This window comes from Lycorma delicatula, chromosome 7, assembly GCF_047948215.1.
Source record: "Lycorma delicatula isolate Av1 chromosome 7, ASM4794821v1, whole genome shotgun sequence".
Taxonomy (NCBI): Eukaryota; Metazoa; Arthropoda; class Insecta; order Hemiptera; family Fulgoridae; genus Lycorma; species Lycorma delicatula.
In genome coordinates, this window is record NC_134461.1 from 67,919,715 (window position 1) to 67,934,588 (window position 14,874).

General features: G+C 28.7%; 1 protein-coding gene across 1 annotated transcript; it reads left to right on the forward strand.

Annotated features, from left to right (window-relative positions):
- Positions 1–3,403: 3,403 nt before the first annotated feature.
- On the forward strand, positions 3,404–7,693 carry LOC142327540 (cuticle protein 7-like). Its single transcript, XM_075370683.1, has 2 exons — positions 3,404–3,634; positions 7,142–7,693. The coding sequence occupies exons 1-2, from the start codon at positions 3,578–3,580 to the stop codon at positions 7,508–7,510; spliced, it is 426 nt and encodes a 141-aa protein (XP_075226798.1). The 5' UTR covers positions 3,404–3,577; the 3' UTR covers positions 7,511–7,693.
- Positions 7,694–14,874: the final 7,181 nt, after the last annotated feature.

A 14,874-nucleotide genomic window follows, 5' to 3' on the forward strand; every position in this document is an offset into this window, starting at 1 on the left:
CAAAGTGGAAGGTCAGGTTACATCATTCTTTTTTATTTAAACTAATGAAGAAACCAAAATGCTTAGAAAAAATCGTCACAAAAATCTTTTAATTAATTTCATCTAAAAATGTATAAAACCGTTCCATCAGGTTTGTAAAATCATCATTTAAATAATAAATAAAGTCTATTTATACAGCTTAATATATTTCGTGTCACTTTCGTTTTAATTTTTGAACAAAGTTTTGTTTGTTACAAAGAGATTTCAGTGTAATAAAAATATTTAGTTAAACAGTACATAGTCAAGTTATAAATTATATAATGACTATATTAACATTATTGCTTCGTGGATTGACCTACATTTCCTACTTAATTATTCTCCTTTCTTTAAATTACTGAAAGATGAACACATATGTAGAATGATCATGAAAGAGGAGTGGAGCGTTAAGGCGAGAATTGAAAAATACAAAAATAGATACAGTTATATTGTTTTATTTGTCAAATTTTTCATATCAATTTGTTACGTAATCAGTAAATTTTAATACGAGGGTTATTTAACTTTTCAAGGTCCGATCGGTCACGAAATTAAAACCACAGTGAAAATAAAAAAAATTATTTTTAACAAGTACTTACATAGATACGCTATGTAAGTGATTTCCACCTCTTTGATCACATGAAAAGCTGGCTAGGAGGAAAATATTTTGGCACAGACATCGAGTTGCAGGCCAGCGTAGAAACATGGCTGAAAACACAGCCGGCTCCGATCTATGACGAGGGTGTTGGAAAGTTGGTACCACGCTACGACAAATGTCTACATCGGAGTGGCGACTATGTAGAGAAATAACGTAACTATCTAAGTACTTATTACAAATAAAAAAATGTTTATTTTCACTCTGGTTTTAATTTCGTGACCGATCGGACCTTGAATAAAAAAATAACCCTCGTATGCGCGCCCATCGTGTTTGACATGTGTTCAATACATATTAAATTTCTTTATTTTTTCTACTTAGCCTCCTTAACCATCGTAAGATATTACTTCATAGGATGAATAAGGATAATGTGTATGAGTGTAAATGAAATGTAGTCGTCTGCAGTCTCATGCTGACCATTCCTGAGATGAGATGTGTGTTTAATTGAAATCCAACCACCAAGGACAACGGTGATCACCGGTGGACCTGAGACTGTACACGACTACACCTCATTTACATGCATACATCATTCTCTGAAGTAATATCTTACGGTAAAGTAATATCTAAATAGAAAAAGAAAGAAAGAAAAATATTAAATTTTTGCTCATACTCAATGTAACATATTCTTTCCATTAAGTGATTCAGGATTTTGCGAGTTTTTCAGGTAATACATTAGAAACAAATAATAGCTTTTTGGAGACCAGGTTCTTCTAAGTCTAAGCCTACTCATCTATCTACGAATTTTCCTAAAAAAAAAGCCTTAAAATATGGGGCAGTACTATCTTGTGAAAAGTAAATTCGCTTGAGGTTTATAAATGGTTATTCTAACTCAAGGTTTCGACAAGATATGGATTTATTATGATATTTGATTGTAGATTGTCTAATTTTCCGTGTAATTTCTGTTTGAGAACATATCCTGTTTCTTTGAATCGATTAAACTAGCATCGTATATTATTTTAATGTGGGGGTTCCTTTTCAAATTTACGTCGAAATGCACGTTGAACTAAAATAATTGACCGGTTAAGCATGTCAAAGTAAAATGAGATATTTCTTGAACAGAAAACATAGTAAACAAAAGAAGGACACCTCAAAACAATACGAAAACTGGTTTCACTGGTTAAAGGGAATATTATTTTAATTTTTCGAGTATAAACTTCATTCAAATGTTACAGCTAAACGCAAGGTACAGGGAACTTCATTGGCTGCTGCGGAGGAACTCAGGCCTCACGTTATCCACCAAGATCTTAATTTATAAGGCTATCCTGCGCCCAATCTGGACGTACGGTGTAGAATTGTGGGGAACGGCTAGTACTAGTAATGTAGAAATTATACAACGGTTTCAGAACAAAGTAGCGAGGGTAATTGCCGAAGCTCCGTGGTTCACGCGAAAAGATGAGATTCAGGATTATCTGGAGCTCCCGTCGGTTCGTGAGATTGCACTTGTGCAATGTCAAATACCTGCAGAGGCTTGAGAATCAAGTAAACCACTCTGCAATTAGTTTACTCGATAACAGCAGAGGACGTCCGGCGGTTAAAACGAGCCCATATACTCGACTTAGGGTCTGCGTAAGAGTTTGGAATCTAACATCGTCAAGTTTAGTGGTGTTGTATCTAATTTCTTGTTAATGTTTGTTTTGTGGACTATATGGTGCTGAAATTAATGGTTTGTGATTTATGAGTGAGCTTGAAATTTTATATTTGACTTTAAGTTTGTTTGCAACTGTGTATTGTGTATTATTTATTTTGGGGGTTCCTTAAGGACCTTCTTATCACGTGCTTTTGTTTTGTCAGGAGACTTACTTGTCTGCTACACAAATTTCTTCACGTACGAAATAGCAGAATAAGATTTTCCAACACTTACTTATGCGGAGTTTCTGGTGTTCTTCTAAAAAAAATAATTAACTCTCATGAAGCAAAAACCTCAATCACTTTTGAGGATCGTGGCAATTAAGTCAATTTTTTCTTTTTTCGAAGTCTCATTTGGTGACAAGTTCACACCTATCCAGCGAGGTGGGCGTTGGTGATGAGTACGGTGAGTGTGGTGGGTCTCCTGAGCTCGATGGCACCTCTCGGAGCCGGGTATGCTTGGTTGCAGGACCGGCCCCGAGGGGGGAAGGAGCCCTGGAGGACCCATTCAAACCCGCCAATCAATCTTCACTAGTTGGTTAGTTGGATGTACCTTCTTTCTTGTCTTTGTTATGGTAAGATTTTAATAACATTTTAATTTTTAATAAAAATACTTCATTCTTGAATTTAAATGTTTACTTTGGTTTTATTATTTGAAATTAGCGATATAAAAACGGAAAATTACGGTATATTGATACATTGTGACAATTAAGAATTTTCCTTAATTGATGAATAACGTAATTATATACCTGACTATTTTTAATTTATTTTATTTATTTCTCAAAATGTACTATTATTGTTCGTTTTGTCTTCTTTTTTTAGTTAACCCAAATTAAATATTTTATTTGAATTGTATGGATTTTTCTTAGACTGATGGTAATGATATTTTTTTTAATAAGGTCAACAAGTACAGCAATAAAATATATAGATGCTCCAATGAATTCACTTATATGGTTAGAGCAAGTAATAACTAATTATGTACATATTACATTTGCATAATGAAATCAATAGGTTAAATTCCCGTAGGTGGAAGTATTCCGAAGATAAAAAAAAAATTGAATGAGAAAGATATATAATATGATGCAAAGCATTTAAAGCAGTAAAAAATAAAAGTAAGAAGTGAAATAATTTAAACCGGCCTATATGAAATCCGTAAAGAAGACAAGACAAACATGTAATATTTGACCTTTTCAATTTTTAAAAGACAACTTAATGTTTAATGGTCGAGGTCATCTTATTTATCGTTCGGTGGTAAAATACAAATAAATAGCCGAGATTTTGCAAATGGTATCATCAGTTTGTGACAAACAATCTAAAGCAACAGATATGGGTTTCCTTAAGGTGAGTTTGTATTTTATTTAATTTTTTTTTTAATTTAAATTTTCATTATTATTATTTTTTTAATAATGTAATTATTTAATTTTTTTAAATTTTAATTTTAATTATTATTATTCTTTTTTTAATATTGTAATAATTTTATTGAAAATATTAAACTATTTATAACATTTTTAAAACTTTATGGTAATAAGTATAATTTTAACTAATTTCTTATTTTTTCAAAAAAAAAACGTAGAAATAATATGTAAAATGATTCATGGTTTGAGTATGATTATTATTACAATTGATACAATAATTTTTTTCATTATTGTGTATTTAAAAAAATTAAATTAAAATTTAATTTTACTCTAATTCCAAAATTAGAGTCAAATAAAAATTTGATAACGAAAATGAAATCAATTTCAATATATATTTTTTTAACATTAGTGTAAGTATTGAAATTAAAAAGTTACTCTTTTTTTAAAGATCTGTTTTTAGAGGAAATTAAATAGGATTTTTATTTGAAGTAAATCTTTTTCGATCAACGAAAACTTAACCCACTAGGTTCGTCTAGTGGTAAACGCGTCTTCGCAAATCAGCGAAGTTAGAACTCTCCCCAACGTTCAAATCCTAGTAAAGGCTTACGTTTATACGAATTTGAATATTAGATCGTGGATACCAGTGTTCTTTGGTTGTTCGGTTTCAATTAACCATACATCTCAGAAAAAAAAGTAAAGTTCTTGAACATTTTCTGTTTTGTTTCAGAAAAAGTGCTAAGTACAGTTGATTGAGGATCATTAAATTATCTTCCTAATTTATTATTTTTTATTCGTTTTTGTATTTTAATTTAATTTTTTAAAGATCTAATAGCACCCAAAATTTTAATAATTCCAATTTTTGCATTTCAATGTTATAAAGATAGTAGTAACTCCTACAAAGGATTTTCTCGGGAGTACCTAGCTCTCATCTTTGTAAACAAAAAGAATTTAAAAAGATTCTTTTAAAAAAGAAAAATATTAAGTAATTTTCTTTCGTTGTTTCTGTATCAGTATTGTTATTGTTATACATGTATTATAATCTACATGTTTATATTTAAGAAAGTTTATAAAATTTCAGTAGATTATACCGGAGGCTACCTTTTTAGTTTCATTAAGGACAACTTACATTAAGGTAGAATTATTTTTTTAATTTTAGTTTTTTTTTTATTTTAACTAATCTTTGTTTACTGATAATAACTATTTAATAATTGTTTGATATGATTATTAGGACTTGAAACAGATCTCAGTATTTCTTTTCCAATTTTATAGTTTATTTCTATCATGAAATTTTTACTTACTTTACTTTTTATATATAGTTCCTTTCCACATATCAGATTTTCTCACGGTTAATCGCAACTGTATAACTTATAATAATTTAAAAATATTTTTCTTTCATATTACAGCGCATTTCTATCAGCTCTTTATATGAAATGTATAATTTTGCAGTAGCTTTTTCTATATCTTTTTTAAATAAAAATAAAAAGAAAGAAAACACGCGATAAAAACAAACAGAACCATAACTAAGATACCAGTTTTGTAAAACAAACAAAAACGTAAATGCTATATATATTTTTCCAAACCACATAAAACTCTTACCCATTTGTTATAATGCTAGGTTAGTTTACATAGGAATATGTAAAAATAACAAAAAACAAGGGATATTTCCAACAAAATACGAGTATCAACCACAATTGATACTTAAGAATGCAATGAAATATTAAATTGTAATGTAGAGAAGCAAGTATGTAAGAGTACACACTATATTTATGTTATTACGAGCAAATATTACTTTTTTGATCTCTAAAATAAATGGAGGCAGCATATGTTATATTATAAAATGAGGGTAAATTGTAATGTTCGGTTTTAAAGGGGAGTAAAAATTTATTATGAATGACATGTGTTATTATATGCAGTAGTTACGAATGGAATAGTTCTGAATAATTTATGCGATTAACAGGTCATGAAAATGTAATGAATTACTTTTAAATTATTTCTTATTTTAAAGATATCTTTTAATTTTTTATTTTAATACTTATTTCTCAATATGATGCTATCTTAGTTAAATATTCTAATTTTAGTTCAAAGTTTTATTTTTAATTAAAAAATTATTAAAAATTTATTATTTAATTAAAAATTTATTTTTAATTAAAAAATTATAAAGATGTTTATAACTTACAACATGGTTCAGAGTAATAGATTGTTATTCATTTTTCTAAATAGTAAAATTTTGATTGCCATTTTTTTCATTTTCATTATTAAATTCTTCTTATTGTTAATAAAAAGTTTGCCATTTTTTTCATTTTCATTATTAAATTCTTCTTATTGTTAATAAAAAGTTAAAATTTAACTTATTTTTATTATTTTAATAATCGAATGATAATTTTTCAAGAAACGTTAATTCTCTGAAGTAATACTACTAAAGTAGTATTATTACTAAAGCAGTAATGTCATTTCTTGTACTTAAGTTACAGAATGATGATAAAAATTTTGGGCTTTTTTTTCTTTCCCTTCTGCACGACATTTTAATTTTGTGTACTATTTAGTTTCTACCTACACCATTTATTATCTAATTGGCCTTTATAGTTCATTTTGCAAAACAAAAGAATAATTTACATTAATTTCATTATACTATATAAAAAGGTAAAAAAAAGTAAACTCACCTGTTTGATTAATCCCCCGCAAAAAGTACCAAAAATTGCCCCACTGCTATAAATTAATTTTCTGTTCAGTTTTTCAGTCATAAAATTATTACTAGATTTTTACAAGATCTTTACTAGAATTATACATATACAGCTGTGCAATAGGCACAAAAATTAAAGATTTCGATGAATGTAGGTTGTGACAAAAAAAAAATAATAATAATTTTTTAATTTATTTTGTAATTAGTTACGTATATAACAATCTAAATGTATTTCCTTTATCGTAATAAATTAATATTGCAAATAATAAAATATTTATAAAGTTTAAAATAAATCTATAAAGGTAACCTTAGAAACTGTTATATATATAAATTAAGAAAAATAAAAATAAATTAAAAAGTAAGTATCTCGAGTAGGCGATTACTTTGTTGTACACTTAGTCTAAAGCATAATTTTATCTAAAAGATGAAAAACGTTGCCTATTAACGGAAAAAACCCCATAAAATTAAATAAATTTGGATCCGTTAACTTATGCTCTCTTATTTTATTATACAAAAAATAATAATATATATTTATAAGTTTATTATTTGTACAGTTTATTATTATTCCCTTTTTAATTTTTATTTTGACTTTCAATTTATTTATTAGTTATTATGTGAAGCTCTTAAATTTATCCAAATAAATAATAATAAATATCAATTCCCGTTGAAAAATCTTGCTTTATAAACATTTTGGGAATATTATTCCTTCTCATTGGAATGTGTAAAGTATACGAAATTACGCTATTTATATTAATAACAGTTTAACATTTAAATAAATAATAATATTCATAAAAACTTTCATTTCTTTTACAGGCTTCAGTCTTGCTGTTGGCAGTCGCCACAACATATGCTCAATACATTTTACCTGGAGCAATACCGGAACCAAGCAGAGATTATGCATTTAGCTACCAAGTTGCTGATCCATTAACCGGAGATTTCAAGGATCAACAAGAAGCTAAACGTGGCGACGTAGTCGAAGGAAGCTACAGCCTTGTAGAACCTGACGGTTCTGTACGTCGTGTTGACTACACAGCCGCTCCAGGCGCAGGTTTCAACGCAGTTGTCAGTAAATCTGCCGGTGCTGCTCCTGCCGCTCCAATCGCTTCTGCACCATTGACTTACAGACCAGCAACTTACCCGTATGCTGCTTATCCATATGCATCTCCATACTATCGTTATTAAAAAAAAATTAACTCTTTCATTTCCGAACTTATAAAATTATTTGATTTTTCATCAAATTAATTACCCAATTTTTTTTGTAATTTTCATATCGCTTTAAATTAAATCACTCAAAAGTTTTTATTAAAATGTATCTCAATACACAAACTGACAGATGCAGATGACGTTTTTGATTTATAATTGTAAATCTGTTCATGTATATATTTTTTATAAGAAAAAATTATTTAAAATAAATACTATATTGTTACAAACTGAATTTTGTGTTATTTTTAAAATAAACCTTCATTTTTTATTTGTATGAATCACCAACAATACCATGTTATAACTGGCATAATAGGTAAGATTCAATTTACTAATTTATTTTAATTCACTTTTCTTTTTTGTCACATTAATTTAACAACTGATTTTTAAATAACTGTGTTGGTCGGTTTTAATACCATACAAAGAAATTAAATATATTTGTAAGCTATCTGCAGCATTATTAATCTCTTCTTTTTTTTCATTGTTTGTTTATAGTCGCATCAACGAAAACATTCATTAGAGACTTAAATAAAACTAACTGATCATAAGTAATTAGACAGTAAACACCAAACATTAAATTATAAACTGGAACATGAATAACAAATGAATAAAATATTGGAATATCAACACTATTTTAACTGCGCATATGTGTAAAAAAATCCGCTAAATTAAGCTCTTCATCCTACTACCACAGAGAAACCACAACAGTCTTTTGATGGATTCCTCTCGGTGAGTAAATACTTATCTGAACCCAAGTTTAAAAAATAATTTCTTTTTAAAATTGATTGATTAATGACTTCGTAAGTTATTTGCCATATTTTACATAACCAATATAAATGTGGGTGAGAAATGTTTACTGGAAAGAGCAGGGAAATATTTAGAAATATCAGATTTTCTCGAGAAAATATTTTAAATAAAAGACTTAGTTTTACTTATATATATTTTAAATTCCAATTAATTTTAACGTTTTAGTTTAATTAAAAGGTGATTTTCAATTCAACCTATAATTTTTTTTCGTTATCTTCAAATTTTATTTTCACCTTTAGTAGGGTTTTCCAGATAAATTAAACAAAATTTACATAAGCGTTTAGAAAATGTAGTAAGGAAAGATTAAAAATATGTAACACCATTAAAAAATATTTATATTTTTTTCATTGCTTATGTTAAATTGCTGTAGGTAATGAATGCAGTATAATATGATTCTAATATACAAAGAACTTAGGTGCAAAAAATGTAATTACAAAGAAAAGAAAAAATTACAATGAAAATTTTAAGTTTAAAAATATGTATTCTTGTATTCCACTCAGTCTTACATGCTTGGTTATGGAATTTCCCTGCATTCCTTTCTTTTAATTTGTAAAGACTCGCCTCGATTCTCGCATTTGCGTTTCTTGTAAACTACTGGATTTTTTGTTTGGGGTGCATATTTTTGTAGGCATATTCACATTTAAAACACATAAAAACTAGTAAACATAAAATAAATTAAACGAACTTGCATAATCGGTCTTGAATATTAAAGATGTAAAACTTTCTCAATTAATTTTTTTTTTTTAATTTTATCTTTTAAGTATTTGACTACTTAAATTAAAAATTAATAATTAGTTTTGCAAATAAAACACCTTTATTTTACGCTAGTTAATTTTAAGAAATATAACTAAGCAGAGTACAAGAACGTTTGGTCCATGGTGGATTTTAAAGCTTATACATTTGAGTACATTTTATCAGCCATGCAAGATTCTCTCTTTGTTGAAAGTCAGGTGCTAAAAGATCAGTGCATTAAATAAATTGAAAAAAGAAAATATTAATTCACTTAAAAACTACTCCCACATTTAGAAATGTCAAGTAGTTGTTAGGAATAAACCTGGATAATTGACTCGGAAACGGTGTCAACTCTAAAGTCAGCCTATGATAGTGTATACAAGTTAATTTTGAAACCTGTCTTGATATAAACGGTTCACACCGAGTAACGAAATTCTAGAACGTTTTCAAACGAAATATTGAAAGAATCTTCTAAAGTTACCTTTTCTTTTTCTGTTTAGCGTCCGGAACCACCGTAAGGATGAATGAGGATGACATGTATGAATGTAAATGAAGTATAATCTTCTACAGTCTCAGGTTGACAATTCCTGAGATGTCTGGTTAACTGAAACCCAACCACCAAAAAACACCGGTACCCACGATCTAGTATTCAAATCCGTATAAAATTAACTGTATTTTCTAGGATTTGAACCTTAGAACTCTTGACTTCAAAATCTGCTGATTTGCGATGACGAGTTCTAATGTTACCCTTTTTTTTTCTTTTGTTTAACATCTGGGACCACCGTTAGGTATTGCTTCAGAGGATGAGATAATTGATTTGCAGCGTGTGTGAAAATGTCATGCCTGACCGGGATTCAAACCAGGGACCTTCGGATGAAAGGCCAAAGTGCATGATATCATCACGAAAATTTAAGAATTATAATGGCGGTCGGCAGGCCATGTAGCAGAAAGATCTGATGGCATATGAACTAAATTAGTATTGAATGGATTCTACAGGATGTTGAAGCCATAAAAAAGTTTAAAGATTATTTATATTGATGATATTGTCAAGTATCTTGGGCCGAATTGGCAGAAGTTCGCACAAGACCGTATTAATTAGAAACTTTCTGAAGATGTCTTCATCCTACAGTGGATCGACAACGGCTGAAATTATGATGATGATATATAAAACCTCTAGCATTTAAAAATTGTTCCTCTGCTGAGTAAAAGCATTGTATGTAATGCATATTTTTTTAGCGAAAGGAGTAAAAATCTGTTTCTTTACGCTATCCGATCGTTTCTTATGCTTGTGACGGAAGTAAAGTAGCTAAGATACAAGCAAACACTTGTAAGAGTTATTTTCGTAATTCAAGTTGTCCAACTAGAATAATGCCGTCTAAAATAATGTCGTTCACTACAAAGTCAGTCCCTTTGGTAGACATATTTATGTTATATATAAAGTTAAATACCAGCTGAATTTTTGTGGCTGGATATATTAATTTCTTGTTAGGTATTTGGATTAGACAAGAGTGCAACAGGAAAACAATTCATTTTCCATAATAACTAGTAATCCTGGAACGGAACGCTATTTATTTTTTTAGATAGACTATATCATTTTCGGAGGTATTTATCCTGTAAGGTTCTTTTACTTTAAGATCATGGCATCCGTTTGTACTTTAAGAGAATCCAGGAAGTGCCTATCGCCTTTACCCGGTAGGCCCTTCAGATATTTGGGATATTAAGCTGCTTCCGGACAAGCAATAGAGTTCCCAGATTAATTTCACAACAGCTTCCAGCAAAATACAGCAGTTTACGCTAAGTTTTACAATCACTGCAGCTATTAGTATAAAGCTAGCCGGATCATAATTACACCTTAAAATATAAAATGGGGAAGAACTCAATAATAATAAAAAGAGTAGTTTGGTATAAAAGGACAATATACTTTTAAAGGAATAGCAAAGTTTTAGACCTTCATTGAACAATAATTATCCAACTCGCCATAATTCATCGGGAAAACGGATAATTTTTGTTTAGGTTGGAGTAATACATTACAAGCCAGCGATTTTTCGTTTAACAAGCTTAAATATGTATAGCAATATTAATTGCTTTTCCTCCAAAAATTAAACTGCCATCCACAAAAGTTTTTTTAAAGGAATCACCTCACCTATTCCCAGAATGTTGTGTAACTTTAAAGTTTCCATTGAGGTTACCTAGTACACACATATTTAAAAATTGAACCATATCTGAATAATTGGGAAATTTACTTCTTTTCTTTTACATCACTGAAAATAGTTTTCTAAGCTTAAATACGCGTGAATTAAAATGATTTTTAGATGCCTTCTTGATCCATCCTAATGGAGCAGTATCGATGAAATTTAAGTCATCTGGTAATATCTGAAATAAATTCATGAGATTTTATTTTTCATAATCACATAAAACCCACACATCATTGTAAAACTGAAAGTGATGAATATAAACAATTTTTGTTCTTGAAATCAACTGTGAGGTATGAATTTTTTTTTTTTAGATTAAACAAGTTTTTAAAGTGATTGTATTTGTATTTTTATTCTATTTTCAAAAAATAACCAAAATTAAATTTTGGAGAATGTTAATGAATTTTAAAACTATGGTAATAAAGGACATTGCCAAACATCATCGTGTAAAAGATAGTTTTTATTTTTTTTACTAATGTTAAGCTATAAAAACACACGAGTATATGCGATAGTTAATAACTGATGTAATCAATACCTATGATATAGTAATTAGTTGTATTCATTAAATTAACATTATCTTAAACAGCTAATTGTTACATAACACTAAATTTCTTTTTACGCTAATAGTTTACCTTGAAAACTAGTTAATTCATTCATTATATCACTTCATGACATGTTATATTTTAAGCGATTAGTGAAATGTATCTACATTATTAATTTTTTGTATCTATAAATCATTTTACCTTCGTCTCTTTTTACTTTTTAGAAGGATATCCACTAATTTATTAATGTACAACCAATACCACCCGTCATATGAATAATTTTTTTTTTAACTATTTTTTATTCTAGGTCTTATTCTTTTATTATAAACATCTTTGGTTTCAAATTTACGTACTTGTATAAATCTAACGTTTTTATAATAATTCAGTTTCTTTTTAGTCTAGAACTTTGAATTTCACATAAAATAATTTTTTTTAATCTTATTTTGAAATTTTGATTATAAAGTTGTGTACAATATTTGAAAAATACTGATGAATTTCATGTATTTAAGAAATAAATGTATAAGAATGTTTAAGTAGATTAATTATATAATTATTTTTTAATCCAGCTCTACAATAAATAAAAAATGCTTATTATTGGTATCAAAAATGATTACGCTAATGGATTTATTTTTTCTCGTCTTTTTGAATTTTAATCAAAAAATATACTTTTTATTTTCAATAAAAAAATTTGAACACATCCATTCTATAATTCAGTATTACTATTTTCTTGTTTAATTTTTTCTTTCAGCATAGTATAAAGGAAAAGAAAACGTTTGTCTTTAGGGCTTGTGCAAATGACAACGTTTCAAGATTTCCTTTGTCCAAAGAAGTTAAACATGTCTTGAAGATATATATATACATACATACCTGCATTGGCCTTTATATTGTTTTCTGTCTTTCGATTTGCTTAACATAATTTCTTCGATATAGGTCAAAAAACATCTTTCTCAAAAAATATCATTCAGAGTATTAATGACTAAAGATTTTGAACGAAATTAAAATCGGAGAATGGGTAGTTTTTGTATTTTTACTTTTTATTTTTTGTAGAGTAGTCGCAAAAAATTTGGCTTGAGTTGGTGAAAGTACTTATAAAGTAATTTAAAATTCCAAATTTTAAATTAACTGGATTAAAGAAGGGAGATATTCAAAATTATTCCAATATATTTCCTCATATTACGAAAACTCGTTGACCAAATATTTAGCTACGTATATAAATCCATGCGTTGATCCAAACAAGGGGATTAAAGTATACCCATATTTTTATTTTTGTAAACTACAACTTTTATTGGCCTTGTTCAATAATATTGCATCAAGTTGGGCTGAAATATTAACTTTTTTACACTTTAATTTTCAATAGTGAGTATCCAACTGTGTCTAGAGTCAAAGTAAAAAAACTTTTTTAAAAAAGGGGTTCCGATGGGACCGACTTAAGAATTTAAAAATTTGACGTAGTTTATCGTCATCTACAATTGCAAGCACCGACTGAATTTTGTATATATGAAATTATAGGCTCTTGTGTAGAACCTTTACAATTGTCGATTGCGGTATTCCCAGTTTAAACTCGCACGACGAATCGAGTTACCCGGCCTTCTCAGAAAAGTTTCTCTTACTCGATCCACAACTTGCTCGGAGACGGGAGGTTTAACCAGTATCTTTTTTCTGTACAATTCTTCATGTACCCTTAAATTGAAGCCAGCGTTTAATAGTTTTTATTATGATGATCACGGCCGTACTGTAAACAAAAATGTACTGTAAACAAAAAAAGTACAGCATTAACAGATCCGCTTTCATAAAACCAAAGTACGCATATTGCTTTCTCCTGCACGGTAGTCATTGCTCAACGACGATCACTCCTGTCGTTACATCGCGCTGATGTGTTCATTCATGTGATCAGTAACTTCACTAATATTTTTAAAAAATCAGCACGCGCTATATTACGTTTTTAATTTTTTATTAACCCCTAATTTGCGCTGAATAATTTTTGTTCACTCTGTATTTTGTTTATTTCTTCAGGTAACCATAAAATTTACTCCTTAATTTATGTTCCAAGAATTTCAGTACAGAGTGATTTTACTCTTTACAGCATAAATCGGGGCGAAAGTTTTCGTAAGCTATAATTCGAAAACAAAATCTTTCCGAGCCCTTGTTTATAATTAAATTTGAAGCCATACCTAACGGTGATCTCGGAGGTTAAAAAAGAAAAAAAAGGTTAAAATTGATTTAATTAAACAGTAAACATTAAAAAAATTACAGAAATCGACAATTAATTTTAAAAAGATAATTCGACTTTTCGAATTGCCGACAAGTAGTCTGCAATTCTGCTAACTTTCTTCTGTTGCTTTTTGAAATAAAAAATTGTTTGTCTTGTATGTTTAATGATGATTTTATTTTTTGAAAAGAAATAGAAAAATACACTAAGGATTTCAAAATAAATTATCGTAAAACAACTGCATTTAGAGAGAGCTTTTCAAATTAATTTTTAACCCATATATTTTTAATGATGTATGATTTATTTGCATTTTTAAATATAAAAAATCTTACATAAGATGTTATTACATGTAATTATTTCTTGTACTTTCCTTTCTAATTACCTCCCACCTCACTCTGCTTATATTTGAGAGTTATTGACTGTTGATAGTAAGAGACATATTTAATCTGACATGTATTTCCATGATGTTACAGGTAGACTGTTTTGCGTGTTTTTTTTCGGAATCAAAAATATTTAATAGAAAAAATATTTAATTATTTAAAGAATATGATATATTTTCACTCTTCAAATCCGCGGTATAAACGGTGGCTTTATAATCGTTGTTATTAACCAGTGGTTACGAAACTTTTCCGAGTCGCGGTGCCCTTTTACAATTAAAATTTTTCCATCGCGCCCTACCCTAAGTAAAAGTATGACTACTCGTAATTAAGAGATAAAAATAAATAAAAGACCTGTCTTCATTATATTTTTACTTTATTAACATTAAATTAATAATTATAAATGTCTTGGTTCAATTATGAAACTTTTACAATATTTCGCGGTGCCCCTGTGAAGAGGCCGTGGCTCTCCGGCGCGCCGCGGCGC